This window comes from Dermacentor silvarum, chromosome 4 (assembly GCF_013339745.2).
Source record: "Dermacentor silvarum isolate Dsil-2018 chromosome 4, BIME_Dsil_1.4, whole genome shotgun sequence".
NCBI lineage: Eukaryota > Metazoa > Arthropoda > Arachnida > Ixodida > Ixodidae > Dermacentor > Dermacentor silvarum.
Genome location: NC_051157.2, coordinates 89595219 through 89622885, shown reverse-complemented (window position 1 = coordinate 89622885; position 27667 = coordinate 89595219). Strand labels below are relative to the sequence as shown.

The following is a 27667-nucleotide window of genomic DNA, read 5'->3' as shown; positions in this document are numbered from 1 at the left end:
TTATTTCCTCACATGACTTAGGAAAGGAGCCCTATTTTCGCATTAATTTCTCTTTCAAGAGCTGTTATCTCCGCTTCTTTTTCTTTGGCTGTTCGACGGAAACTGTTTGCCTTGACAAGATAAGTCAGGTCGTTTTTTGCTTCGGCGTCTTCCGAAAAGCGATCCGCTGACTCCTGCAAGCACTTCCGAGTTTTTTGGAGCTTTGTCTTCTTCTCTTGCATGCTCTGTAGCTCTAGCTCGAGTGCTTTTCTCTTCAAGGTTACCTGTTGAGCTACAGCTTGCTTCTTCTGTTCGTCCATGTATAGCGCATACCTATGCCTGGCTTGGCGCACTGATGACTTCAGTTCTTTCGACAGTGGAACGTTAAGCAGCCCACCGTGGGTTTTCACGGCCTCGCAGATGACTCGTTGTGAGATATACGAGAGCTCTGCAATATTTTCGACCGCTATCTGCTTGTTTACACTGAAACCTCTTTCTACTGAAGCCTGCCCATGGCTAAGCAAGAGAAGGACCTTCAGTACTTCCCATAACATCGAGAACGCCGGGTCATGCTTCAAAAGGTGCACGAAGAGAACGTCAAGGCGTTCATGGTTTCTTTCATAGTTTTGCAGTTCATGCTGCTTTTCTTGGCAGAACTGAATGTACTGTGCACACACAATATCTCTCTTGTGCTCAGAAAGAAGCTTATACTGTCAATTAAACAGTTAAGAACAACTTTCAGCTTCCCAAGGCACATTTTTGTTTTCGCCATCTCTCTGGGGTTGAAACATGACAACCCTCGAACCAGAGGGTACCTAAGAGGACTTCTCTCCATGATTTTCAGGATCATGTTCACAATGAACTTACGACACTCGCCCCTAAATTCAAAAACACACTTGGTACTCGCTTTTCCGCTTTTTAAGATCTTCTCAGCCACACGTTCAACTTCTCAAGTGACGTGTAATTGGCAGTATCATGAACATCAATTCGCAGCAGTTTCGTGATGCTCGTGGCTTCTGTCAATACCGAGCACTTCACGAACCTTGCAAGGAGGCTCCTCAAGACAGTTTCAAGCTCTTTTGCTAAAAAAATTGTCTTTGGAGAGTCACTCTGAAAAACAGTCAAAAAAGGCTGCACAACCATTGCAACGTTTAGGGAAAAGTTCAGTTTCGCAAGTGCAAGCTGGTCCTTTAGAAAAGCACTGACGTTCTCATACACTCTACATTTCGGCAAGGGTAGCCTATGGTCGCTCACTGCTTCGGTGTAGTGCCTCAAATGCTCCCACATAGCCAGGGCTCTCTCCAGTACGGGCACGTTCTCGACCCAACGGTGGGGTACGAAAGGAAGTGGAAACAGCTTGCTCCCTGTTTCTTCAACAAAATCTTCACGGCGGGCCGGTGCATCATGGAAGAGTGAGAATAAGCTCGACAGAAAGGTGTCAACTGGCCAGCTTGTGGCATGCATTCCTGCTTTGTAAGCATTATGCACTGTGTGCAAGCCACATGAACCAATATCCAAGCACTGAACTTGAAAGTCATTCTTCATGTGCTGCTGCAACTTGTTGAAAAGACTCCAGTTGACATTCGGGCCGTTCATCGAGAGCTGCACAATCCTGCTCAGGGGAAAGGACGTGAGTGTTTCCGTCAACTTCTGCATAAGGTCGTCCGCTGTGCTGTGACCCATGAATGTTGAAGTCAGATATCTGGTTGTCACCTCACAGTTATTCCAATCTGACGTGAACATCAAGTTGTTTTCTTTGCAGGTATTCATTCAAGGTTTCGTCAAAAAGCACAACAAAATTGTCAGACTTCTCCATCATTTGTTGTACTTGCGAAGTGAAAAATGGGCACAGACCGTGGCACGCGACGTACGCGCACTTTTTCTCAGAGCAAGTGAAGCTTCTCGCGACCTCGCTATCCGGAAACATCTTTTGGAATAGCTGGGAAATGGATCCACTGGAGCTGTAGGAGTAGTGCGAGGACACAACTTTCATCGTCCACAAAATCTCGGCTTCGATCACGGAATCATGCTTTCTGCAGTCTTCGTCAAGTGTCGCAGCCCGAGAGGAAGTTGCCGTGCTTTCACGCTGACAAGCAGCCTCGGACGACAGATTTGCCGCTTGCATGAAACTTGCGACGGATGAGCAGCCCTCACCTGCTGCAGCTTTGGATCGGTGCTTCGCGCCTTTCTGGTGGCTCTTCAAGGCAGATTCCTCCATCGTTGCAATGTCGACCGTCTTCTGACATAATGCGCACATTGCTCGATAAGGATCGCTTGGTTCTGGTCTCACCCAATGACGATAGTCCGTATGTTGCAGCCACGCAGGCTGAAACTTGCACTTCCCGCCTGGCATCTTGTCAAAGTAAACACACAACGCAAACGCGCACTCCACTGAAATGGCGCGCACGAGGCCGACAAACGGCCCGACTACAGTGTACTAGAATGTACAGTGCAGCGGCCGTACCAAGCCTTGAACAGAACAGCATGAATAGCAAGGCTAGTTCATCCGTGCCTCCGGCTAAAAAAAAATCGCCAACCCTCTGTAGGTCAGCCGCAACAATAGTAATTTATTTCACTGCACACTGCGAAGGTGCACCAAAAGAACTTTCGTGCACTGCACGTCGTGAATTTTACTTTTATACGGTGAAAACAGCAACACGCGATAGCTGTTTTACCGCGACGCGTAGGAAAGTTTCAGGTGACGCTGCGAACCGCGCCACTGTCGGCAGCAACATGAAGTGCGTCAAGCTCTGCCGCGGTGTGAGCGCACTACAACTCTTCTAGTACACTGTAGGCCTGACTATAGTACCTAAAAGACATATACTAGTGTGCCGAGAGCGGGTGTCGCGGTAGCACTGAGTGTGATGCCTGCTGCCGCCGGCCGCTTGGTGCGCTGCACTTCGAGACTGTGCCGGACCATGCTGAGACATGGGCGGACTTCAGGCAAGACACGACGCGAGTCTCCCCATTTGCCCGGCGATCTGCCTCTTATGTTCTTGTCCCAATCCGCAATATGTTCGGGGTCTGCGGACGCGCTGGGTAATGAGATGAGCCATTTCTATCCGCGTCTCTGGGAAATCGCGGTTTCGCGACCTGTTCAATGTTTCTTTAGACAGACGAGTGCACACATAGATGCAAAAAACCCACTCACAATAAGAAAAGACTGCAACGAAAGCGGCAGCAAGGCGAGAAATGAACTACGCATTGCAATCGACGCGTAGCAATCAACGCATCGCAAACGAACGCGAGTCGAACACCGCAGGATTTAGCATGGTGCTAGGGTGCCTCAAGCAGCACTGGGCATCGAGGCACCCTACATGGTGCCGACAGGCATCGCCGTCTGGTGGCCCGCGGCGGCAGGCATCACTGCCCGCGCCACCGTCCCGCGTTGGAGACTCTCGGTGGACGGCACACTAGAGTATATTCTAGGCACTATACGCAAGCCGAGAGAGCGATATGTCTCGCATTGGACTGGATTGGATTTCCAATGCATATTAGTTGCCAGACGACAGAGGGGCTGCGAGATTTCAAACCGAAACTTCCTGATGTTGCCCTTTAGTCAACACAGCTTGTTTTCATGGGCATTCGTAAGCGAAAGGGCCTTAAATATCAGCATGACTTGCGGAGGTACATCGTTAATTTCCTCTAGCGGAACAAATCCCACGGGATTTTAAAGGATTACAAGGAGCTCACGGGTATTCAAGTAGTTTCAAGGGCCCTTGAACTTATACTGTGAATATCAAGGATATTCAAGGATTTCAAGGGGCTGTGCGAACCCTGTCAATATTCAGTGTCATTTCTGGTGAACGGTAATGGCAGCATTTCTTTCTGTTTCAGTATAAAAAATTCTATTGCTGCTTGCTTTTCATCACACATCTATGCTTATCAAACATAAAATTTAGCATTGGAAGCTTTTCCATAGATGTACATTATCTTGAACTAAGCCTTTCACAGTCAAAAATTTTGTTGATGCTGGCCTTCAAAGACTAATTGCTCACTTAAGTAAGGAACATGTGCTCAGGAAAATGTTTCAGTAACAAAATTTACAATGAAACCACACATTTGCGGAAACTAGCACTCGTAAATATTGTCACGTAATGCAGGTGCTGCTGTCTGCCCTAGACGGGAGATAAAATTTGACTGCAGCAAATTGCATTATCATGGGACTTTTCAAGCAGTACAACTGTTGAAATACTGGAGACGTTGTAACACAGACCTCTGAACAAGCTTTTGCTTTAACTCCTGCAGTTCTTCCTTGCACTGGAGTTGGCACGATAACAAGTTGCTTTGACTTCTTCTCAGCTGAATCAGGAGCAGGACCAGCTCTTCATGCTGCAAAAGACAAAAAAGAGAAACACAAAATGGCATGTTGGCAACATGAGCCAAAGGTGACAGAAATGTGCACTGGACTTTCACAATAGAAATTTCCCCACAATTCCCTCACTTTAGACCGTCGTTCAATCCTTGTAGCCCAAACACCACTTCTCTGCGAGGACACGTCCCTTAAAGAGGCCCTGAACCAGTTTTTATCGAAGTGAAGAAAGGCCTTTGAAATGAAAATAGGCTATTTCAGAAATACTTTGCCGCAAAAATTCCTTCAAAGTGCTCAGCAGAAGCAGAGTTATTATCAATCAAACACGGCTTCCCCTATGCTCCCACTCCTTCAATGCCTTTCACTGCGAAGGCTACAGCGGAGTGGGGCGTGGCCACAATGCTCCTCCTTCTAAATGTCACCATGGCGCACAGTTAAAATTTCATTTTGGATGTTAGCGTAGACACCACGACTTCTGATTTTGGTACCCACGACGCGCTAAGCGTAAGGTAAATGAGGTTGTCCTCAGCGAGCCACAGTGCGCTTAGCCAGTGGCTGAACCATGCGGCGACCGCGGTATCTATGCTACGTACCTAACTGCAGCTACCAATAGCAGCCGCTTATGGGAATCCGCTTTATTGCGAAATAAAGTGTCCAGAAAAGAGTGAAGAACATGGCTTCTGTTGAAAAGAGAGCGTTTGAGAGAAAGCTGACGTCACGCTCAGCTTGCGAGCTTTACGCATTGCCAGGTGTATGCTGCCTTCCCCATAATATTTCTTGGGTAAAGGAAGTGTTTCTTAGGAAAGTACAGGCTGTTGTGGCTCTGTTCAACAATGAGGGCTACTATTTGAAAGAAAATTCTAGGCGCTGCGAACCATTCAAACAGACAGCTATATGCATTGGCTCATAGATGATAAGTTCTCTAAGCCACCATTGCAATTCCTACATTGAAGAAGGCCTCCAAAGTTTAGCTTAAGTGCACACATGCTACAGAGCAAGCTGTTTGAGAAAAAAATTGGCCGCATATCTGCTTGCTTCGGTGCAAATGACGTCCAAAGACGATAGTCTTCTGCCACCCCTGATACGTAACACCCTCTCTTCTACCCCCTCCCACCCCTCACGCTCTTCCCCTCCCCTCTCAGTCCTCCCATGATGGATGCAATGGAGGTTTTGCTGAATTCTGAATTGAATTCAGCAAAACCGGCGAAGTTTCCGGCGTTCGCCCTGCTCTCGTGCCATCTGTTGGGACCTTTTATTACTGTTGACTTAAAGCCGGCTGCAGAGCCGCGGCTTCGGTCGGCTTATCTTTAAAGGCCCAACCACAAGGAATGGATTTCCGACGATTTTCGGCGTCGGCGCCGGCTGGCGGCACGCGGCGTGAACGCTCAACAAGGTTTATTGACGGCTCTTAACCACAAGAGACTCTCGGCGTTGACGTATTTCAAGCGTGGCGCAATGTGGCCAGATCCTTGGCCCCGAATTTAGCCAGTCAGTTTTGCAAAATGTTGCGCTAACAGAACAATTGTTTTTACTAAGCAAGGACTTCTTGTACTTTTAAAACTTCCTAAAAATTGTCCGTAGCTCTAGTGCAAACATATACGCTAGTTGTCTGTGCTGAAAAACGTAGCACCAGTCGCATAGCATGGATAGCATCACCAGCAGCTTCTGTTCCTAGTAAAATACTTTCCGCTAGATAACGTGACGCGTAAATTCTACATTGTATGAAAAGCTATATCCGCTGTCGAACGTTAAACACGAACGAGAGCTCCGATACTTGTCGAGCTCAGCTGCAGTGCACTGCTACCGGCGGCAGACGACCGGCTCGGTTGCGCCCGCATCGCAGCCGACGGCGTCGCTAATATCAGCGCATTTTCTTCTTTGTGTATAATTATAGCGAAGAGCGAAAACAACGGTGAGAAAATATCGCGGCTGGTGAGCGTCGGTGATTCATTCCGAAGCGCCGTCAGCTTTAGCTTTCGAGTGAGCCGGAGAAGGCCTAGCGACGATATCGGCGCCGCCGAACGATCAGCGGCGGTAAGGCTGCCGTCGGTGCCAGGGTGACCACCCCTCGGTCACTGATTGGCCACTTCGCTGTACAGCTGCAGCACAAATGGGTCCCTGGCCCATCTTGTCTACAGCAAGGAAATCTCGCCGCTCGCGAGCGAAACCACCGTCAAACGGCGACCCGTGAAAGGCGTGAGGAAGCCCGGCAGCAACAGCGAGCGAAGTGACCTTCGTGCTGTGTATCGTTTTAACGCAAACTGAGTGGTGAGAACGGAGCATGCACCAAGGTATCAGCTGCCACTGCACCTAGACTCAGCCCCCGACGTCGATCGTTTTCAAGATAGGGCGCGCACGGCCATGCAATGCGCAGTTGCTGTGGCGCCCCCTTGCCTCTCCTTCCTCAAGCACCATGCGTGCGACAGAATACGGCGCGTTTCCTCCCTGCTTTCCTCCCTTGAACGTGGCAGATTGGGCCATGACTGTCGGCGCCAACGGAAAAAATGCGCCTGCCGTATCCATATACAGTAAAAGCTCGATGATACGATCACGGCTAATACGAATTTCCGGATGATACGAATTTTTCTGTGGTCCTGGCCGAGCCCCATTACTTTGCAACGTGCTAGAGAACGGTTGTTACGAATCGATTTTCAGCCTGCGTCGGTTGATACGAATAAACGCCGCCTCACCGACGGCCGCGAAAGAGAACAGCGCGCAGTCACGCGCTTTCTCTCCTCTTTTGATGTGGAGGCGCAGCGCCGGACAGCGCGGACTCCGTGACTGGGCGCGAAGAGTTTGAAGTGGTGGCGTTTTTGGTGCTTTTGTACTTTTCCTCCTTTTCTGCGAGCCGTCAGATGGAGTGGCTGCTGCGCTTCGGGCCTCGTTCTTCGTGTTTGCGCCATTTTGCCTAGTCGCAGCGAGCTATGTCTCGCAAGCGGAAAGCACTCTCCTTTAAAGAGAAATTAGACATTCTTCGAAAGGTCGATGAGGATCCCAAGAGGAAGCGGACGGAGTTGGCTAAGGAGCTAGGCCTCGCAACGTCAACACTGAGCACAATTGTTGCACAGCGAGACTATCATGAAAAACGTGCTTTCGTTCAACGTCAACGCGAAGCAAGCGAATTCGAACATGATTATTTCGAACATACCGCGCACCGACAATGCTCTTAGCAGCGCGCCAAATCACGCGGCGGCGCCTCCGACCGGCATTGCTCTGACACCGCCACAGAACAAAAGCTCAGGAGAGACCCCTCAATGCCGCACGCGATGGAACGGGAAAAAAAACAAAAATAGCCGCGGCGGAAATTTCACTCTCTCTCAAATTGCAAGGTCGCCGTTTCTGCATCGCGCCGGAACAAGCGTGTACGTGCCGACTAGAGTGTTCTAGACAACCGTATTCTAGCACACACTAGTGCCGACGTCTCAGCCACGCGGATAAAATGACAGTGAACCCTTCTCCTCTACTTTCTAGTCACATGTTGACCTTGCACGCTGCGGCAGCAGCGCAGAGGGAAGCAGCGGCGAAGGCACAGTTGGGCCAACGAAACTGCCACGCCCGCAAACGCTCGCTTCCCGATAACGGCAGAAAACGAAACTTCAGGGGGCGGCTAAAATAAGCTGGCGCCAGCACGGCGGCGGGCGCGCACGGAGAAGTGTGCACGGAGTCGAAGGTGAGAGAGCTACGAGGGAGTTGAGAGGGAGGGCGAGGGGAGCCACCGAAGCGGCGGAGTTGACGCGGCCAAATCCGCTTCCCTGCCGCCCTCCTCCCTCACCTTCGATGGTCTCCGAGAGCACCCGTGTGCCGGCGCCGCCCGCTCCGCTCCCTGAAGCTTCGTTTTCTCTCGTTATCGGGAAGCGACTGTTAGCCGGCGTGGGCAATTTCGTGGCCCGCGCTTGCTATGCGCTTGCGCGCCGCGATATTTCACGACTCGCACCGTTTGTGCATCGTGCTATGGTGCACGAATACTTCAAAAATACGTCCTTTTAATTCGAACAAATTTTCGAGCCCCTTCGAGTTCGAATTATCGAGATTCAACAGTAGTTTTAATTGTGGTTCGATGATACGAATTTCGGCTAATACGAATATTTTTCGTGACCCCGTGAGATTCGTATCATCGAGCTTTTACTGTACAGTAAAACCCCGGTGATACGATCCCGGCTGGTACGAATTTCGGAGTGATACGAATTTGTAACATTCCCCGGCTGAAATACATTGCTCACAATAAGAAAAAAAATCGTCTGTTGCCGCGCCGCTGCAGATCATACGAATGCGTGATCAACAGCAGCGGCGGCCGAGCCAGCGGAGCGACTGGCACAGACACGCAGCTACGCCATGCGGCTGTGGAAAAACGCCCGGTAAATCGAACGTGAAAGCATTTGCAACGGTTCATTCGAACATACCATGCACCAACAATGCTCTCAGCAGCGCGCCAAATCACGCAGCGGTGCCTCCGACGGGCATTGCTCCGGCACCGCCATAGAGTAAACGCTTAGGAGACCCCTCAATGCCGCGCGCGAACAAAAAACAAGAAAAGAAAGCAAAAAAAGAATGCGGCGGAAATTTTACCCTCTCTCAAATGGCAAGGTCGCCGTTTCTGCGTTGCGCCGCAACATGCGTGTACGTGCCGACGTCTCAGCCACGCAGGGAAAATGGCAGTGAACCCTTCTCCTTTATGCTTCCTCTATTTTCTAGTCACGTGTTGACCTTACAGGCTGCGGCTGCGGCGCACAGGGAAGCATGTCCCAGTCCGGCCAACAAAACTGCCCACGCCGGCAAACGCCCGCTTCCCGATAACGGCAGAAAACGAAACTTCAGGGAGCTGGCACCGCTCCAGCTGGCCACTCAGCGCCGCCCAGCTGGCCAGCGAGGGCCACGAAACTGCCCACGCCGGCCAACGCGGGCAGTTTGGCCGGCGTGGGCAGTTTCGTGGCCCTCGCTCGATATTTCACGACTCGTATCGTTCGTGCATCGTGTTTTGGTGCATGAATAATTAAAAAATACGTCCTTCTTTTAGTTCGAACAAATTTTCGGGCCCCTTCGGGTTCCAATTATCGTGATTTGACTGTACGTGGAAGTCAATGAGATTTAGATCGGGACCGCGAAAACGCGGCGTGGCAGCTGGGAAAACGCAGCAGCAAGGAAGGTATCAATGGGGTTCCACTATTAAGAATATTTTCAGGTATCAATGGGGTTCCACTATTAAGAATATTTTCTGGTAAAAATAAATTCATTTTTTCTTGATTTTGTGTATGTTTTGATGACACGAATTTCGGGTGATACGAATATTTCACGCGACCCCGCGAGATTCGTATCACCGAGATTTTACTGTAATTGTATCGCAATAAATGTAGGAGACACATGATACGACGCCGACACAATCGTACCCGCCGGACGCCATATCAGACGCCGAATCGTACTGTCTTTCTCCTACTTCACGGCAGCAAGTTCAGGGTGCGTTCATTATGCAAGGAAAAGAAAAAATATCACGGCCCAAGCACTCCGTACAGATGGTTAACCAGCGAAGCTGAAACGTACAGTCCTGGTGTTTATCACTGGGTTAATCCCGACGGTAGATTAAAGTCTTTCTTAATTATTGGTCACATCTTCGTGTTTCTTAATGAGGTTACATACACGTTCGGCTGCGACGGAGAAAACGACGTCACTGACGGTATGCCCGCAGTCCGCCGTCGTCGCATTGCCACTTGCGATTCTTCAGAATTAAATTGCTTCAAAATTAAATCATTCAGTCACATAAGATAATGAATGGCTCACACCCCCTTGCAATGCCTCATACCCCCGTAAACGCGGCCTCCGCATTACGACGACAGAAGAGAAGTAAAATTCTACGCTGGAATGATGAGCGGCAACGGAGCCAGCTGAGGAAGAAGACGACGAGCTCGAGTCATTGCGGATGATGATAGTTTCTGCGCACAGGCAAGAGACGGGCGAATCGGCTAGCCATATACAGCTTCACTCTAACATACTCCTTGATTGTAAAAGTTAGGGACGCGTTCATTATGCAAGTGCGTTCATTATGCGAGTAAATACGGTATTCCAAACTTACGCTTTTTCCTAGTAGATCACCAGCCGAAATGCTATGGCTCAGGTTTGGACTGGACGGAGATGTTGGCTGAGAGGCCCTTTCAGGAGACTGCAAAAATGCATGAACACTAATGAGTGTGTGCACTAGGCAGAATTGTGTGCACGAATTACATCTAATTTAATTGTAATCCTTGCATTTGGTAATTCTGTAATTTAATAATTTCATTTTTACTCTGTAATGCTGACTGTAATTCAATTACTTCTTTCAGTAAACAATTACATGTAATTCGTTACTTTATTGATGAGACAGTACACCAGACAGGCAAACCTGGGAGCTCAATATTTGTTTCCTCATGTCAACGCTCCACCAGATGTAGACTGACAAATTGAACAGGTGCTGGTATGTCTCAATAGTGACAGCCACTTAGGCTGTTAATAGCAGGATATCACCAAGGGATGATTCTGTATTTTTTTACATGTTTTCATTGGCCCAATCAGACGATCTTCTTCAAGTCCCAGCAACAATGAAGCGCTGTGCTTCACAGAGGACACAGATGCTGAATAACGACAACACCGCCCTACTCGCCAGCACGCACATCGATCGAGTCTTCAGTGCCGCTGCTAATGTCTTCCCAACAAGAATGAGGGAAGACGACCGATAAAAATTTTGAAAAGTAATTGCTAGTAAACATAAGCAATGTATGAAGGGCTGCAGAGGACACGCTGAATTCGCCAGGCCAGCTCGTTGCCTTTACGGTATACTGTGCAATGTTATGAAAAGTTGAAAGGAAAGTAACGCAGAAGTAATCAATTACTTTTGAATAATTCCTCAATTAAATTTGTGGGTCAGTAATTGGTAACTGTAATCAATTACATTTTTAGAGAAGTAATTGTGCCATTGTAATTGTAATCAGTTACTTTTTTTCTGTAATTTGTACAAGTCTGGCACTAGGATAAAGTGACAGGTAAAACCATCAAACACAATATACTAGTATATGCATACTTACATTTTTTGGTTGAACTTCCATTCCACGGGTGTGCAAATTGTCAATACTGTGCCTGTGCAGATCGCCTTGAGCAGCAGTCTTCGGGAAGTCATTTGACCAGCAGCGCTTACCTACAAGAAAATTATAGAAGACAATTAAAGAGACACAGAGAGAGGCAGCAGTCACATGACCATGAGGTGGTAAAAAGAATAAATATACATTATAAAAAAGAAAGCCACAGGCTGAAAATGCATAAACATGCACACTGAACAAATAAACAAATCCGTGCAGGTTTGCAGGGCCAAATTCGAAGTAGGAATAATTTAACTGTTAGAAAAGTGGCTGCTATCACAGAAAAAAAAAAAAAGAAAACAAGAATGTGGTTTACCTGTTTCAACCTGAGGGCTACAGCTGGAATAGAAAGGAGCCTCCTGACGCTCGGGCGAAGACAACTTCAGCGATCCCAGACTGGCGCTCAAGGAACCCATCTGCATGAAGTCACTGCTGCAAGCTGCTGTCTTCTGCTGCTTTTCAGCAGGAAGTTGTCCAGTAGATTTTCTCAGGATCCCAAGTGGGTCACTCAGCACACTGGCAGCCACAAACTCCCTGCACAAATCCTCACCATCGTAAACACTGTGCTTTGCTGGCGACACCTGAGGGCTAGCACCACTGAGTGCTTTCGAAGGTGGCGCCTGTGCACGTGCACTACCAAACCCAACGTTTTCGTAGTAGGGCTCGTCTTGACAGCATGTCGGTATCACAGGTGTCTTGCTGCGGCTCACATGCTCTGCCGGTGAGCTGTCGATGATGTCTTCCAGCGAGCGAGACAGACGCCTCGGCAGCATCCTCCCAGGGCTCCGACATCCGGCACTTTCTTCAGAGTGGTGCGCAGGGGGATCACATTCCTTCGATATTGGCTGGCTCGTTTCAGCTGCCTGCTTACTGCGCATGTGACAGAGAACAGAGCGTGACATATGTGATGTCTTCTCGAGAGTGTGACCGGCAACATACTTGTTGCGCTCGGCGTCAGAAAATTTGCGGGTGTTCGCAGGGTGGAGGAGACCGCGAAGGGTGCTCTCCAAGTCAGCTGTCGACTGCGGCTCACTGAGGGTGCGTGTATGGCTGACACCAAGCCCAGCTTGTGGAGTTGAGATCTTGTTGACCTTGCGACCAACATGGTCCTTGGAATGTGGGGACATTGACGTCACATCACGAGTATTGTTGAGCATGTTGGGTGTTGCACGCGATTGCTGACTAGCAGGTCGTGCCGCTGAGCTGCCAAAAGCCGATCCAAGCTTGTCGCCAAAGATGTCAGAGTAGTAGTACGGTGCACTGCTGCTGCTGTTGCTACTGTTTAGCACCTTATTGGAGTTGCACTCTGAAACAACACTTCGAACTTCCGATGGCAAGACGTCAGGGGCAGTAGACAGAAGGGGCGACGAAATCTGACTAAAGTTGCCTTGAGTGGAGGAGCTGCGAAGCGAGGCATCTGCACTGCTTGTTTTAACCACAGAGCTGGTCAAGCTAGAACCAGCCTCACTGGAGCTCGTCTCAGCCGTCGAGGCTTTTTAACAGTCCAATACTAGTGGGCCTGTTCTCGCTTTGGTAAGAAGAAACTTTGACAAATGCATCAGGGTTCATCTTGGAATTTGTCAATGTGGCCGTTCCAGCAAAGGACACAAACTTGGAATGCTGGCTTGGGCTGCGTTTCTCAGGTTCTTTAAAAGCATCAGTACTTTGTACTGATGTTGCATCATCAGGCTTTCTTTCCTTTTTGAATGAGTATTTTGTGGTGTGTGATGTGTAAACAGGTAAGTAGGGCTGTGCCGGTGAACGAAGAGGTACAGAAGACAAATGATCATTCAGAATTTCCTTTTGGTAGCTGGGCAGAGATGAAGTGGCAGTGTCAAAGTCGGCCCGGCTAGCCTCATCGTCCGCATCTGAGGCTCCAGAGTCCTTGACCTCCTCATGGTGCAACAAATCTGGGATAGCCTTCTTCACAAGCTGCTTGCATCCGTCTTTCATATACAACTCGTGACTCTTCGGCTTCTCAGGTGACTTGCTCTCAGGCTGTGAAGGTGCCAGTCGGTATGGCTCTTCGTAAACAGGGGGACTTTCTCTTTTAGACTGTACACTGTTCCCATTGCTGTGGTACGGCATGGCATGCAAGTCTTCGGAAGTCTGTTGGACTTGCTCGTAAATGTTTTCAGCTGAACCATTGCTGCTCGACCCTGAACTTTCAGATTTAAGGATTTGACAAGCCAGTGAAGACTTTCCGTAGGACTCATGAGCGTAGCTAGTGACTGGCAACACTGGCTCATTGTAAACTGGCTCTTCAAGTGAGCAACCAGGACTAAGATCAACATTCATGGAAACGTAATCTGCCTCACTTGTCAGCCAGCCCATGGGAAGGTAGTGCGCCTCAGGTGGTTTAGACTGCACTGAGCAAGGAGGTGGTTCTTGCGGACAGTGCCTGAGAAACAGAACTGTGTCTGGCTTTTGCACCTGTTCTTCTCGGAGCTGATCGCCATGTGTATGCTGTGCGCCCTCTCGGTTCAACTCTGCGCTTCTATGTAGGCTAGCAAGGATGGACGTGCTGCCATATTTTGCTAGAGAGTCAATCTTCTCAGCGTCAGAAGCACGGGTCCTGAACTCAATGTCCTGTGGACTTTCATTATTGCACGATGATGATGCGTTTCTGTCTCCAATTTGCTTTTGCTCTGCAGCTTCCCAGCTTTCTCGAACACTTTCACCATGGTTTGGACTCTTCTCATCTTTGGGTTCAAAGCACTTAATTCTGTCCTGTACTATGTTCACAGGCGGTGCTTCCTTCTTTTTCTGGTATGCAGCTCTCATTTCTTCAAAGCTTGAGTTGCCCACAGGAGTCTTCACTTCGGTTGCTTCGGTGTCGTTGCCAAGGTCTTTTGAAAGGTGCATGGGACTCTTGGAGGGTTGCCGGTCCCTCACGTATGTTCGATTGGGGCGCAGAGTGCCCTGGAACAGCTCCGGGCTCTGATCCCCTGGTGTTTGGCACTCGCATGATGCTTCAAAGACAGAATTATTGCTAGTCGACTGGAAGGAAAGGTCCAAGTTGTCAGGGACAGGGAGTCCGACATCCTTGTCAATTTCCCACTGCGGACTTTTCGGTGTGGCTGAGATGCGACGGTAACGGCTGTCAAAGGTCTCCATTTCAGCAGCACCGCTTCCACTGCTTTCCAGGTCAGAAACGGAACCTAGAAGAGTCTTCGAAGCAGGCTGCTTGGGATAGAACATTTGTGAAGCTTTGTAATAGTCTTCTTTCTTGATGTAGAATGCTTCCTCATCCTGCGGGGTGTTTTTAGCTCGCAGTGACGTGCGTGAAGAGCCACAGATATTCTTGTGAAGCCACATGTCAGCATTGCCATAGAGCCTTTCTTGAGGCACATCAGGTCGTGGACTGCTCAAGCCCTGGTCTGACCTTGACAGACTGCTGTCCCGATCAGTGGCACGGTCATCAGACGACAGCCGCGTGTTGTGATGCCTGAGGACACCCTTGGAGTCTCTAACAGTGCTGCCGTGAGGGGACGTGACCTGCCTACCTTGCAGCAAACTCTTTTCCTCAAGAAATGCTGATTCATCATTCTGGTGCCTTGGCAAAGATGAACCTGGTGAAGAGTAACTTGTCTGCCTGGCTTCAGTGAACTGCTCATGCAGTAGCTGAGCCGTTTTTCCCCTGTTTATTTGACTACTAGCAGCTGCGTTTTGGTTGCCTCGTTGCACGAGAATGTTAGTTGGGCTCAGCTGCCTGTCAGAATGAACATAAGCGGTGTCGTAAACGTTAGAACGGTTGTCTTCAGTGCAAGGCTTGTCATGTGCTTCAGTGTAAGATCTGCTGTGTACTTCATTGGCGTAGGCTTTCTCAAAGGGACTAAAGGCACGCGACTGAATTGTGCTATGAGAATCATGACGGTGACTGAACGAAGAGATTTCACCCCGCAAACCAGTAGAGCTTTGATCTACTTTTGACGATGGCTGATTCCAATCAGTGCCTGCTTGTTCATGCTGTGCAGGCAACGGTCTCCTGTCACCACTTGACTGGCTCAGGCAGGAACGCAGGGGCTTCTGGCTTTGCACAACGGGGGGTGTGTAACTTTGAGACTGTTTCTCGTGGTAAAATTCCGGATCACAACGAAGGTTCCGCAAGTTAACATAATCCGGGCTGTCGCTGTACCTTGAAGGTGACATCTTTGCATGCTCTTTTGTTTTGTTGTTTTGAGGATTTTATGAAGAAAAAGGAAGAAAAAAAAAGGAGGGGGTAAGGGGAACAAACAGAAAGAACAAAACAGGTTCAACGAAAGTGAAACTTAACCATGCTACATCATGAACAACAACAACAAAACACAGACAGGCCTCGATGCAACAGGCTACCATAAATAGTAGTCACACGGAGTGGACAGGCAGTATCAAAATGGTAGAACTTGGTCAAGAAGGCAAGACAATTAATCTCAAGCTTCTTAAATAAATAATGGCTAAGCAGGGCACAGGCATGCCAGTGACTGCAAGCTCAAGTAAGTGCATACACAGGACAAAAACCAAAGCAGAAAAGCTTCTTATTGTTAAGAGGGCAACAATTGCACACCTTCCGGAGCCAATAGGAAAGCCACTTAACATCTTCCATGAAGGCTAGAATGCTCACTCCCAAAAATGGAGTAGGAATCATTTCAGAAGAAAAATCTATCTGCTCATGTCACTGCTCACAGACAGCTCAATATTGTTATGAGGGTAAGAAGGTAATGCAAGGTTTACAGCACCTCTCGAAAAGATCGCCACATTGTACGTAGTTTCCTAAGGGACCAGCACAGACAAACGAGGTTTGATATGCTTTGCTGGCAATTTAAACAAAATTAAGATTAGATATGTTCAGAAGCATAAAATTTCCTACAATTAGCAACTTTAGCACATTACAGCAACCACAAGATACACTGTCTGCAAAACAATCTAACAGCAGCGATTCTCAAGATGGCAGCATTATTCACCCAAATTGTCAACCTGCACTTCAGAGAGCCTTCCTCTTGAAATTTATGGCTAAACAGTTTTCTTCTTTTAACTATCCCTGCATTTCTTGAGTGCTATGCACATTTCTGCTCGCCAACCAATGTTGCAAAGCAGCTTCTTACAGGAGGACAATTTATATAATCATGACTCTGCAATGGTGAGTTCATTCCCAGTCAGATGCTGCCAGCTGAGAATTTGGCATGTACAGGTTGTCCCGGGCTGCAACACCAGCTAAATATCTAGCAGCAAGAGACTGCACAGTTTTCAGCTATGTGCAGCATTTCTATTACTGGGCTCGTGAACATTGCGAAGAAATTTCCAAGTTCTCACATGTAGCAACTATCTTTGTGTGAATAACTTCGTATTAGCATTTATGCGAAGAAATTCATATTTATTAATATGATGGGCTGTGAGATAGCACGAAAGGCAGAAGGCTCCCAGCATTTCAACATTGCATTGTGATTTCCTACATTTCAAAGGTGCCCATAACAACACCACAAGCGTCGCAACATGGGCTGGCAGAGAACACAAATGAGCATACATTTGTTCCCGACCCGACTAACGCAACATGACCACCTTTCTCTGGCATTAAATTTCAGCCATTGATTCGATCAACGTGAGGGCGTGTGAGAACTGTGATAGCTACCACAGTTTGTACTTGTATATATACTATGTTTTGCATTACTTGCTGTGTAAGTGATGCATTTAATACTTCAATATTATACAGAAGCTTGTGAAGCTGGCAAAAAAAATGTACAAGCTTTAGTGGGCTACTGGGCGATACAATGGATAGCATGGATGCGCTCTAGCTGTTAACATTGAAACTCTGGGTGTCAGATGGTGATCCAATGGCCTTATTGGGAACATAGGAGAGACAAGTTTCTCCACTGAAAGGATTTCTTCTGCTTGCTTCCAACATAAGACTCATAATTATAATTTTTTTAAATTGGTCGGCCCTTCGACTCCGTGAAGATGGTTAACCAGCGAAGCTGAAACGTGCGGCCCCAGTGTTTATCACTGGAATAATCCCGAGGCTTCATTAAAGTATTTCTCAATTAGGAAGTTACACACACGTTTGGCTGCGATGGAGAGAATGACGTCACTGACGGTATGCCCGCAGTCTGCCGTTGTCGCTTGCGTTCGATGTCTCAGAGTTTGCTTGGTGGCGTGGTTAGCAGCATTCACATTCGTCCGCCATTGCCACTTGCGATTTTTCGAAATTAAATTACTTCAAAATTAAATCTGTCCGTTATGTAAGACAATGAATGGCTCATACCCCCTTAAGCTCATATCCTCCGTAACGGCTCATATCCCCTGTAATGTGGCCTCCTCATTATGACGACAGAAGAGAAGTGAAATTCTACACTGGAATGATGAGCTGAAACGCAGCCAGCTGTGGAAGAAGGCGACAACGAATGTGGGAGCTGTGGCACAAGTGCGTGCCGAGCACGAGCGCAACCCGAGGGGTGCTAACAAGCAACCTGCGGAAGACGACGACGACGCTCGAGCCAATGCTGATGATGATAGTTTTCTGTACACAGGCGATTTTGCCTAGCCATATATGATTTCGCCTAGACATATAAAGCTTTACTTTAAAAAAGGGGCACAGCTAGAGAATCAGCCGAAAATATACATTATGTATATTTGTTCCACACATGGGCCGGTATTTTGTAGTGATGCGTTATGCTTTATTCTATACTAGTCTTGTCATCCACCGCTCACTGCCGGCTGATCCCGTTGATAACGTGAGCGAACCGTCGCTCTGACCACTGACCAAGCGCGAAAAGGCATTAGCATTGGAAAGGCATCACTACAAAATACCAGCCCTGGTCACAATGCCTTTCTTCTGGAAGATTTTTTTTTTTTAAGGTGTCATTCAGCTGATGTAGTCACTACGAGCTAGATTCTACTTACAAAGCATAGACTCCTTACTGCATGCTTAGCATACAACCAGTAAAATATTGCATTTGTTACCATGTTTTCGTTTAGCTTTACAAAATTACGCCTCCAGCAAAATTTATTTATCAGAATATCAGACAATCACTATGATCAACAACCCAAAACATGCTAGTTGCGCTGAACGACCGCACTAATTATGGTTCATTTTCCTTTTCGTATGCCGCAGCAGAATTGTGAACAAATTGGCGACATTATCTAACATAGCAACAGTCATTTATTTGTTACAAAACTAACATTCGCTCTTTCATGTTTGCATCACCGAATCAATGAAGATGCAATAGATTTGTACTGTTGCAAACATTCTTTTTTCTCTCCCGCTTTCTTTTTTTTTATATATACTTTCATTATGCCTATATAAAAAGCTCCTAGAAGAGTTATGGGGTCTCACCTCTATACAGCACCCAGTTTGTTACCCTTCGTGCAATAGAAAGCAACAAACTAAATTCTTCTCCAAGTGATTACATGCATGCTGCTTTTCTCTGGAGTCCAAACTGAAGACCCTGAATGACCTTAGCATAGTATAGACAGTCTCACAGGACTTGTCCAACAGCTCTGACAAAACAACTGCTTTCATTAAAATCAGTTTGAGAGGTTTATGGTAATCACCTAAAACTTCCAGGTCACACTCACATAAATAATCAAGGCATACTTAGCCATAGAACTGGAGCCAAAACTTGAGCGAGATATGAACCCTATGTTTGTCAACAAACATGGCTGGTATGACAGAGCATGGTGAACATGCAAACATGATGCCCGTTGCTTAACAGCCAAACAAATAGCAGCTTTGTATTAAGGAAAAATAGGCACCCAATACTTAACATTTTCAATTTGCATATTGTGTTGCTTCTGCTGTTCGTCTATTTATTTCCTGGTACTCTTCTGAGTACATGTTACGTTGTGAAACACATTTTAATGAGTTGCTCAAACTTATTTGATTGCAAACTTCCTTTTGTCTAATGCCATTAAATATATGCCCTGAGCAGCGGAAAATCAATGAGATTGAATGCGAGTGTAACTTCACGCAAAGGTCATATAACCTTCCTGTAAGACGGTATCATTATTTTCACTCCTGGAAGCAGCCATGCTCATAGGGAGTTCTATGACTGATTTATTACAGGCACATTTTGGGAAGCTGAGAGGGAAGTAAAAAATAACCAGTGATAATTTTTAGACACCCCATTAAAGAATCTTAATGCTGTACATTGGATGTAGTTTGGCAACTTTACAACTGTAGTTACAGTAAAATCTCATTACAAGAGACATGGTTACAAGAGACACTTGGATATAAGAGACATTTGAAAATGGTTTGGTTGGTTTTCCTATGTTCACCATGTTAACAACATTGCATACAAAAGACATGATTACAAGAGACACTCTGTTACTAAGGACAACTTTGTAGGTCCCTAGAGTAAGTTCTTTACGATTTTGAAGAGACACCAACCCAGACACGGATCTTCCATCCAACCCAGGATGGAAGATCCCGTGGAAAACTGCCCTGAAGATAAAGCTTGGGCCTGCATCCAAGAGACTGCAGATGTTCCAGAATCTTTCGAGGAGTTTGTCTCTGCAGATGTGGACCTCATGTGCTCCGAAGAGCTTACAGATCATGCAATCCTCGAGCAAGTAAATGGTGCATGTGCCCTAGAAGATGAACCAGAGGAGGAGGAGGACGACGAGGACATTGCAGGGCAGAAAGTGTCGGCAGTTGAAGCTGACGAACATCTAAAAGCACTTCAAAGGTACTGTGAGCACCAGGAAGGCTTGTAAAGTGAAGTGCTTTACCTCCAGAAGTTGGGAAGGAAGGTTATATAATCTGCAGTCACTAAAAAACAAACTACTATGAATGACTTCAAGCCATCCTGAGCAATTTCCTGCAGATGTATTCAAACACACTTTGATACTGATGTATAATAAAGTGATCTAGTTTGTCTACTCAGCTGTTCTTAGAATTTTTGGTTACAAGAGACTTTGGTTATAAGAGACATGTTTCCCAGGTCCCTTGAGTGTCTCTTGTAACGAGGTTTTACTGTACCAGGACACTTTAGCATAGTATTACCATGTTCTGTATGAAGTAATGCTAGGTTTATAAATTACACAACTGCCAACAGGCCAGCCTCACCATGAGCAGAGGCTTGCTGCAGAGGCAGCAAGCCTCCGCTCATGACAATGATTTGTTTGACAATACGAAAACCAGTACATTGCATCCAAAAGCAACCAAGGGCTCATTGTGGCAACTTCTGTGGACTTTTCCAGCACAGAAAGGGCCCAGATGTGTGTAAATGCCACAAAATCAGTGATAACAGGCTGAAATCACAGCACAAGGATTCAGGTGTGAAACTCAAGTAAGAGAAGATCAGAATTCATTTTGAAAACAATTCTGGAGCAATAATCTACCAGCATAAACTACACACCTTCCCTTTATTGCCCTTTCATGAAAAAAAAAAAAAAAAAACGAGAGAGAGAGAGAGAGAGAGAGAGAGCAAAAAGAGTGAGATGGGTGGGTGTTTCCGCTCTTCATGGCATAATAAACTCAAGTCACCAACTAAAAAAATTCTGGTTGTGCCAGTGAGTGATGAAAGACCGAATGAACCTCAATACAAAAGCCAGTAAACAGGAAAACATGCACAGCAAAACAGATGCAACAGAGTTACTTAGAAAAGAAGACTCACGGATGAGATCAGGTCCTGGTGGTGCCGACGACTCTTGGGCCCTACCCACAGGTTCTCCTCGTGGCTCCGTGTTGAAGAAGTGACCTCCTGGCATGCCGTCCATTGGCCTAGAGCCTTCAGAAGCCCGCCTTCTGTACTCTTCGGGTAACGGAGGCCGCTCGGGCGGCTGCGAGGACTCGGGCACTGGTGTTTTGCGGAGCACTGCCGACTGGAGTTCTTGAGGAGAAGGCACAACATGCTGCTGATGATGGTACTGCTGCTGTTGCTGCTGTTGGCCTGGCTTCTTGCACAGGGGAGACTGCAGCATGCGCTGCTTCCATTCCAGTAGTCGCTTCATTGATTGTTCCTTCTATGCCAAAGCGAGAAGAGGAAAAAAAAAAAAAAAACATCATGCAGATGTCCTGCACTGTGGGAACTCGCATAAGTGAAGCATTCATTGGTCCCATACTCACACTAAACTTATCGTATTTATAGCGTTACTGACACAAATTAGCATTTCAATTGTCTCAAAGCACTAGCTGGCATGAATGAAGAGTGGTAATGGCGAGAATTAATCACGACGTTCTTTTAGATACCTTTGTACGTTTCAAAGTGTCAATGACCATTTCAATAATCTCAAGGTGCTAACTGTCACAAGCGATGGAGAGTGGCAATGGTGAGAATTATAATACCTTCAGATCTCCACCGCAATGTGGTCCTTTCTCGTTTCTAGAAGGTGCTGCCATATAAAACTGTGGCTTTACTGTTGCACTGTGATTTTGCGTACATTCACAAGTGGAGATGACTTACAGAAGTGCTTTTAGACACATTCACATGTTTATCAGTGTGAATGTGCATTTCAATCATCTCAAAGCATTAGTTACCACGGGCTAAGAGTAGTAAAGCTGAGAAATAAGTGAGCATTAGAAGCCTGCATCTGTGGCACAGTGATTAAAGTATTAGGCTAATGTGCCTGGAGACCATGGTTCAAGTTTGCTTATCAGACACATCACTTTTTCTTTATTGAGAAATGAACCTACTTCGCAGGAACCAAACATACTGACCGACCAACCCCTGCCAAACCCTGGAAAATGAAAGAAAGCACATCAAAAGCAGCACAGTTTACAGCCGATGAAAGAGCCAGGAGGTAAATATGCTTAACATTTCAACACTAACTATGTGAAATGTCCTAGTTACGTAAACAATTGTGCCCAGACACAGCAGCCACTATGCCACTAGTGTTTTTCAAGATTTAATGAGAAAAATCTTTTGGACCACTTTAGCACGAAGGGACAGCCGTTGAAACCCACTTAATTTATTATAAATTAGCTTTAACAAAAAATTGCACTGAATCAACAGGAAAAATTAAACAAAGATCCTTAAACTCTCAGGTTACCAGAGACTTCTGCTGTGCAGGGTTCGTTTTAGTGAGAGCCTAAAATATTAACAATGCCCAATCCTTATAACCGAGTCAGCAACGAGTGTCAATGTTCAAATGTGCAAAAACTCACGTGAGCTGCCTTTTTGCTTTGTGCTGAATTTCCACTTGCACTCACTGCCTTGGCTGATGGCATTCTTCCCATCTGTGACTCATCGTGAAAAGCGCCTGCCTGTGGCACTGTCTCCATGGTGCGAGACCTCCACTGCTGCTGCTGTTGCTGCCCCCGCCAGTCGTGAGCCTCGTCCTCATCTTCCCAATCGTAATGAGCCATGCTGGACTTTGGGCGGGGTTTAGCTGCGACAGCTGGTGCACTCTTCTTGCTGAAGTATGGCTCTTCGCCATCGTCATCACGCTCCAAGAAGTCAGCTGACCGCGGCCTCATCAGTTGAGTTGACGTCAGCGTAGAGTTTGGCACATTCTCTCCATAGTGCGCCGAAACTGGCCGGCCAGCATAAGCGGGCAAGGGCTCCTGTGCCCCGTAAAAATCGTAGCCCTCATAGCTGTTGCAGGCATCATAGCCACCACCTTCGGCAACATTTGGAGATGTTGCACCATGTCGGAGAGGCTTGGGAGGTGCATTGGCATACACTGGATAGCATGGGCGCTGTCGAGGGGCAGCAGGTGGAGGCCGCTGGTCGTAAATGGGGCTACGAGTGTAAGAGCATGGGTATTGATCCCCACTGCCCAGATAATGACCGTCTGGGGCTGCCCCTGCAGAGTAGGCCTCAACTTCGAAGGACTCGTCAGAGGGACGCTGAGGTTGTTGCATGCCAGGTCTCTGGGGTGCTACATGTGGTGAGAAGTGGTAGTCAGGTGGAATGCCCTGAGAGGCATTAGCTGCAGCTTGCATCCCGTGCAACGGCAGTGTTTGGCGGCTGCATAAACAAAAATCATAGCATTAACATCTGTCTTTTCTTTAGGCAAAGCAACAATAAGAAGCCTAAGTTCTTCAATGGTATACCATCAAATATGAGCGACCAAAAAACATCACAAGAAAAAAGAGTATACACAGGAAGAGCCATTGAATGAGGGAGGACTTGTAGACAACATCCAATGCCAATCGACATGAGCATACTTGATCGTAGCAATGTTGTGATGGGACAACAAGACAGCAACAAGTCTTCCACCCCAAAATGTGAACAGACTTCTTTACGGTCTTGCAATACATGTAACAAGAGATATTCAAGTCTTTCAATAGCAAAAAGAGGCTTTACCAGCAAAAATATAACTAGACATTTTTTTTCTACGGCTGTTGCATCGTGGTCAGCAATATGCTACAAAATGCTGACCTGCAAAATTCTACACTTGTCACCATTTAACACAGACATCTACTCCGGTGACTATGGTAATCTACTCCTGAGCATTGATTCGCAGTTCCTATTCCAAGTTGTGGTGGCCGCATTTCAATGGCAAGGAAACCCATGTGTATAGGTATCTTAGGTGCACATTAAAAGAACCACAAGTCAATGAAGCTTTTCAGGAGTCCTCCGCTACAGTGGCCCTCATAATCCAAGTGCAGCTTCGAGATGTACAATCTTGTGAACACTTATTACAATATTAAAACAAGTTTTTCAAGCGAAGCTTGTGTTGCGCTACAGATTTTGGTGACAGCATAGTCATACAAAAAGTCACATGTGGCGCATACCCGCATTGGATATGCGGGTATGAGCCAGGGACAAGAAATAAAGGAAGAAGGAAGGACTGAAAGAAAGAGCAGTGGCAGGGAAAGCTGTGCCAGTGCCAGATCACATGACGCACACGACCAATCAGGGTCGTTTGGTGTGTCGTGGGGAGGGAAAGGGAAAGAAAGGGGATTGACACGCTCCGCCGGGCTTCCCTCGCTTCAGATCAGTTTCGGTGACTGGATGGGAAGACCACGTGTGGAGCGTTCCGCCGAGGAGCAGGCTACATTTGAGCAATGGTACCGCAAACTCGCTTGGGAAAGGGCTCGTCGTCGACATGCTAATCCTAGCATGAGGGCTTTCGAAGCCCAGGCGAAATGTCGGTGAAGAGCCGCGAACCCCGAGTTGCGGGAGCGCGATGTTGAGGCCAAACGTCAGTGAAGAACCGCCGACCCTGAGTTTAAGGCAAACGAAGCGGAACGCCTGCAACAGCGTCGTCTTGCCACAAGCTTTGCTTACCCCCATTTTCTCGACAGGGGAAGGGCTCTGAATTTTCTTTGGTAAATAATCATTCTTTTGCCCTCCGTTTTTTCACCCTTGACTATGGCTGCCCTTAAAAGTCCCAAGCTCGCGTTATAATCATAATACTAAAATTTTATTATTTTTCTTAAGAGTGCAAACTCGCTCCTTGCATTATTTCTGCAATCAACGTTATACTCGAGCAAATGTGGTACTTAGTTAGGAGAAGCGTGACCAGAAGCAAAGTGAAAGGCTAACTTTAACTTAGCTTGTCAACAGGCGTTGCAACAATTTACCATGAGGTGTACTTGGGCAACCATAACCTTGGAAAACAATTTGCAGAGAGCCCTGTGACATCCAATGGGGGCAGAATGCAGAAACGCTTGTGTACTGAGTTTCAAGTACATATCAAGATTACAATAAGAGGTTAAACCCTCCACAATGGCACCTTTTATAGCCTGTATTGCTCTGAGATGTTTGCACCTCCATCAATTGATTATTTCATCAACCGATAAATCAGTCAATCAGAACCATGTTACTGGCGTTCTATTTTCCAATGCGCTGAACTTATTTATCATCAGCCATACTGGCACAACTCGTTGTGATAGTTAGAACTTGTGCATGGAAATCAAAGGGCTTGATATATTTATAGTTTCACTTTTGAATACTTTCTATGAGCATAATGCCACCTCTTGGTTAAAAATCGACTTTCATTATCAAATACACTTTACCTGCGGTCAGTGTCCTTTTGCATGAGAGAAGCGAGGGACATGGAATTCATCCACTGACACATACTGGCATTGTTCTCGGCAGCAAAATAGTATGTCTTCGTGTTCTGGTGCTCAGCCTGGAAGATACGAGACGGTAGCATGAAACAGTTTTGCTGGGTTGCACAGACTGCACAAAGTTGAGAGGATGAAAATAACTGCTGTGAAAGATCTCTTTAGCCGGACTTACCACAAACGAATGCTTCAGGGACACCTTGTCGTCAGCTGTGCACGGCCTGATTTTGTAGCTTGGGAGTAAAATGGAGCCTAAACACTTCTCTTCATCAGGTCCTGGAAGTTTAAAACTTATTATTTAACGTGCATCAAAATGCCAAAACAACATTTGAATGCGAAGTATTATTTAGGAAAAGGAATATCACTCAGTAAAGTTTTACATCATGAAACTCTTCCGAATGCAGAAAGCAAACTTAACTGACACAATGTTCATGAAGGCTCTTTAAGTATACCGCAAATTGTCACAAGGCATGATAACGAAGCAAGCACACTTCTTTCTACCACTATAGCAACAACGACTAACTCTAAGGCAACACAAGTAAGGATTTCATATGCAAGCAATTTATGTACTGCTCTCAACTTTTGCCTCACACAACTCATTTGCAAGCAAGCTCAGGTCCCAGCAGAGACTTAGAACAATTACTCTGCAAAGGTACTCTGTATCGTTACCCACGCTTAATACAAAATAAGTGTTTAAAGGGGCCCTAAACCACCCCTCGGGCTTGGTGAAATAACATAGTCCACGGGTAGCATAAGCTGCTGTGAACATCTCAGCTAAGTTTTGTTGTTGTATGTGGTGCGTGGAGCTCGCAAGCAGAGCGCAAAGTCACCTTTCTCTCAAACGCTCTCATTTCAACTCTTTACAACAGAAGCCATGATCCACACTCTTTTCTGTGTGCTTTATTTTGTAATAAAGCACATTCCAATACGCGGCTGCTATTGTTCGCTGCTGTCGGCTACACCGCGGCCACCGCGGGGTGCCACCACAACTCCACTGGCCTGCTGAGGACAGCTGCGTTTGGCTTACGTTTAGCGCGTCATAGCCACCAAAATCGGAAGTCGTGGCGTCTACGTTAACATCCAAAATCAAATTTGAACTGCGCGCCACGGTGATATTTCGAAGGCGCAGCGTTGTGGCCATGCCCTACCTCGCCGTAGCCTTCGCAGGGCAAGAAGGAACGGGAGCACAGCAGAGGCCGTGTTTTATTGCCAATAACTCCGCTACTGCTGCATGCATTAAGTACTTTTTTTGCGGCAAAGTATTTCTGAAATAGCCTATTTTCACTTCAAATGTCTTTCTCCACTTCGATAAAAGGTGGTTCAGGGCCCCTTTAGGAAACAGCAATACTAATTTGCATACCTTTATAATAGAACAAGCAGTACTCTGAAAGGATGCACCAGCGTTTCTTCCACTGTTTTATTGTCGCTCCCTCAAGTTTGTAAAGCCAACCTTTGAGTACGACTTCAGCCTGGCTATCTCTTCTTACAACAGGAGAACTGAAAAGATACAAAATACGCCCCGCACACATTCAGACTGCCTTATTATAAGCCCATGGATGCAAATCATGTTTGTTAAATTTCAGCACTTCTTCAATGTTTCAAGCTTTTCATGCAGTGCACCACTTGCTTTAAGTAGAAAAAGTGAACAATTAGAAGACTGTACTACAATGATAATGCCCTTTATTTCTTTTTTCCGGCATCACAGTACTAGCAGCGGTGGGTGTCATTGAATGCTCGAAAATCACTGATTAGCTAAAGATTATCTAGAATTCACTACTTAATGTCTAATTAGTCTACGGCATACATAAAAATTTTGAACCAAAGCCAAAGAGTGCCCGAGGTATGTCAACTTAGCAGGAATCCTGGTACTAGCACCAGTTTTGAGATAATTCGATGAAATCTGTTGCACTGACCTTTGTGTTCTGGTTAATTTTTGTCCAAAGAGCACCAAGGTGCCTTTGTGAGAAAACATGAACTTAAACCACAACACAAGTTGTAAAGTATAATGCAAGTTTCGTGTGGTATATTGTAAAACCAGGGCCCTAGCCAGGGTGGGGGGTAGGGGGGCGTTAGGGCCTACCAGACAAGTGCCCCGCCCTCATAAATTTTGTGTACCGGGATACCTGGCATGAAATGACGTGCAAGAACCCCTCTTGCCCCCACCCCCTTCCCTGAAAAAAAATTTTTTTTTGGCCACTGGCAATACTATCTCCACGAAAACTGGCTATGCATCCCCGATACCACATAGCATAAAACAACATTTCAATTCAGCAATTTTTGCACTACGACACAACAAAACGTACTGTTCACATGACCAGTTCTTGAAGTGCCTCTTGCCTGAAG

At 46.6% G+C, this 27667-nt stretch overlaps 1 protein-coding gene across 1 annotated transcript in view; it reads right to left on the bottom strand.

Moving 5' to 3' along the window:
• The window catches only part of LOC119450369 (uncharacterized), a 66359-nt gene that overhangs the window by 36302 nt on the left and 2390 nt on the right, over window positions 1–27667 (bottom strand). Inside the window, 10 exon segments of the mRNA XM_049666486.1 lie at window positions 4196–4311; window positions 10356–10442; window positions 11341–11450; window positions 11708–12872; window positions 12874–15554; window positions 20982–21330; window positions 22472–23276; window positions 25274–25389; window positions 25500–25600; window positions 26685–26821. Of these exon segments, the coding sequence (XP_049522443.1) occupies window positions 4196–4311; window positions 10356–10442; window positions 11341–11450; window positions 11708–12872; window positions 12874–15554; window positions 20982–21330; window positions 22472–23276; window positions 25274–25389; window positions 25500–25600; window positions 26685–26821 (5667 nt within the window).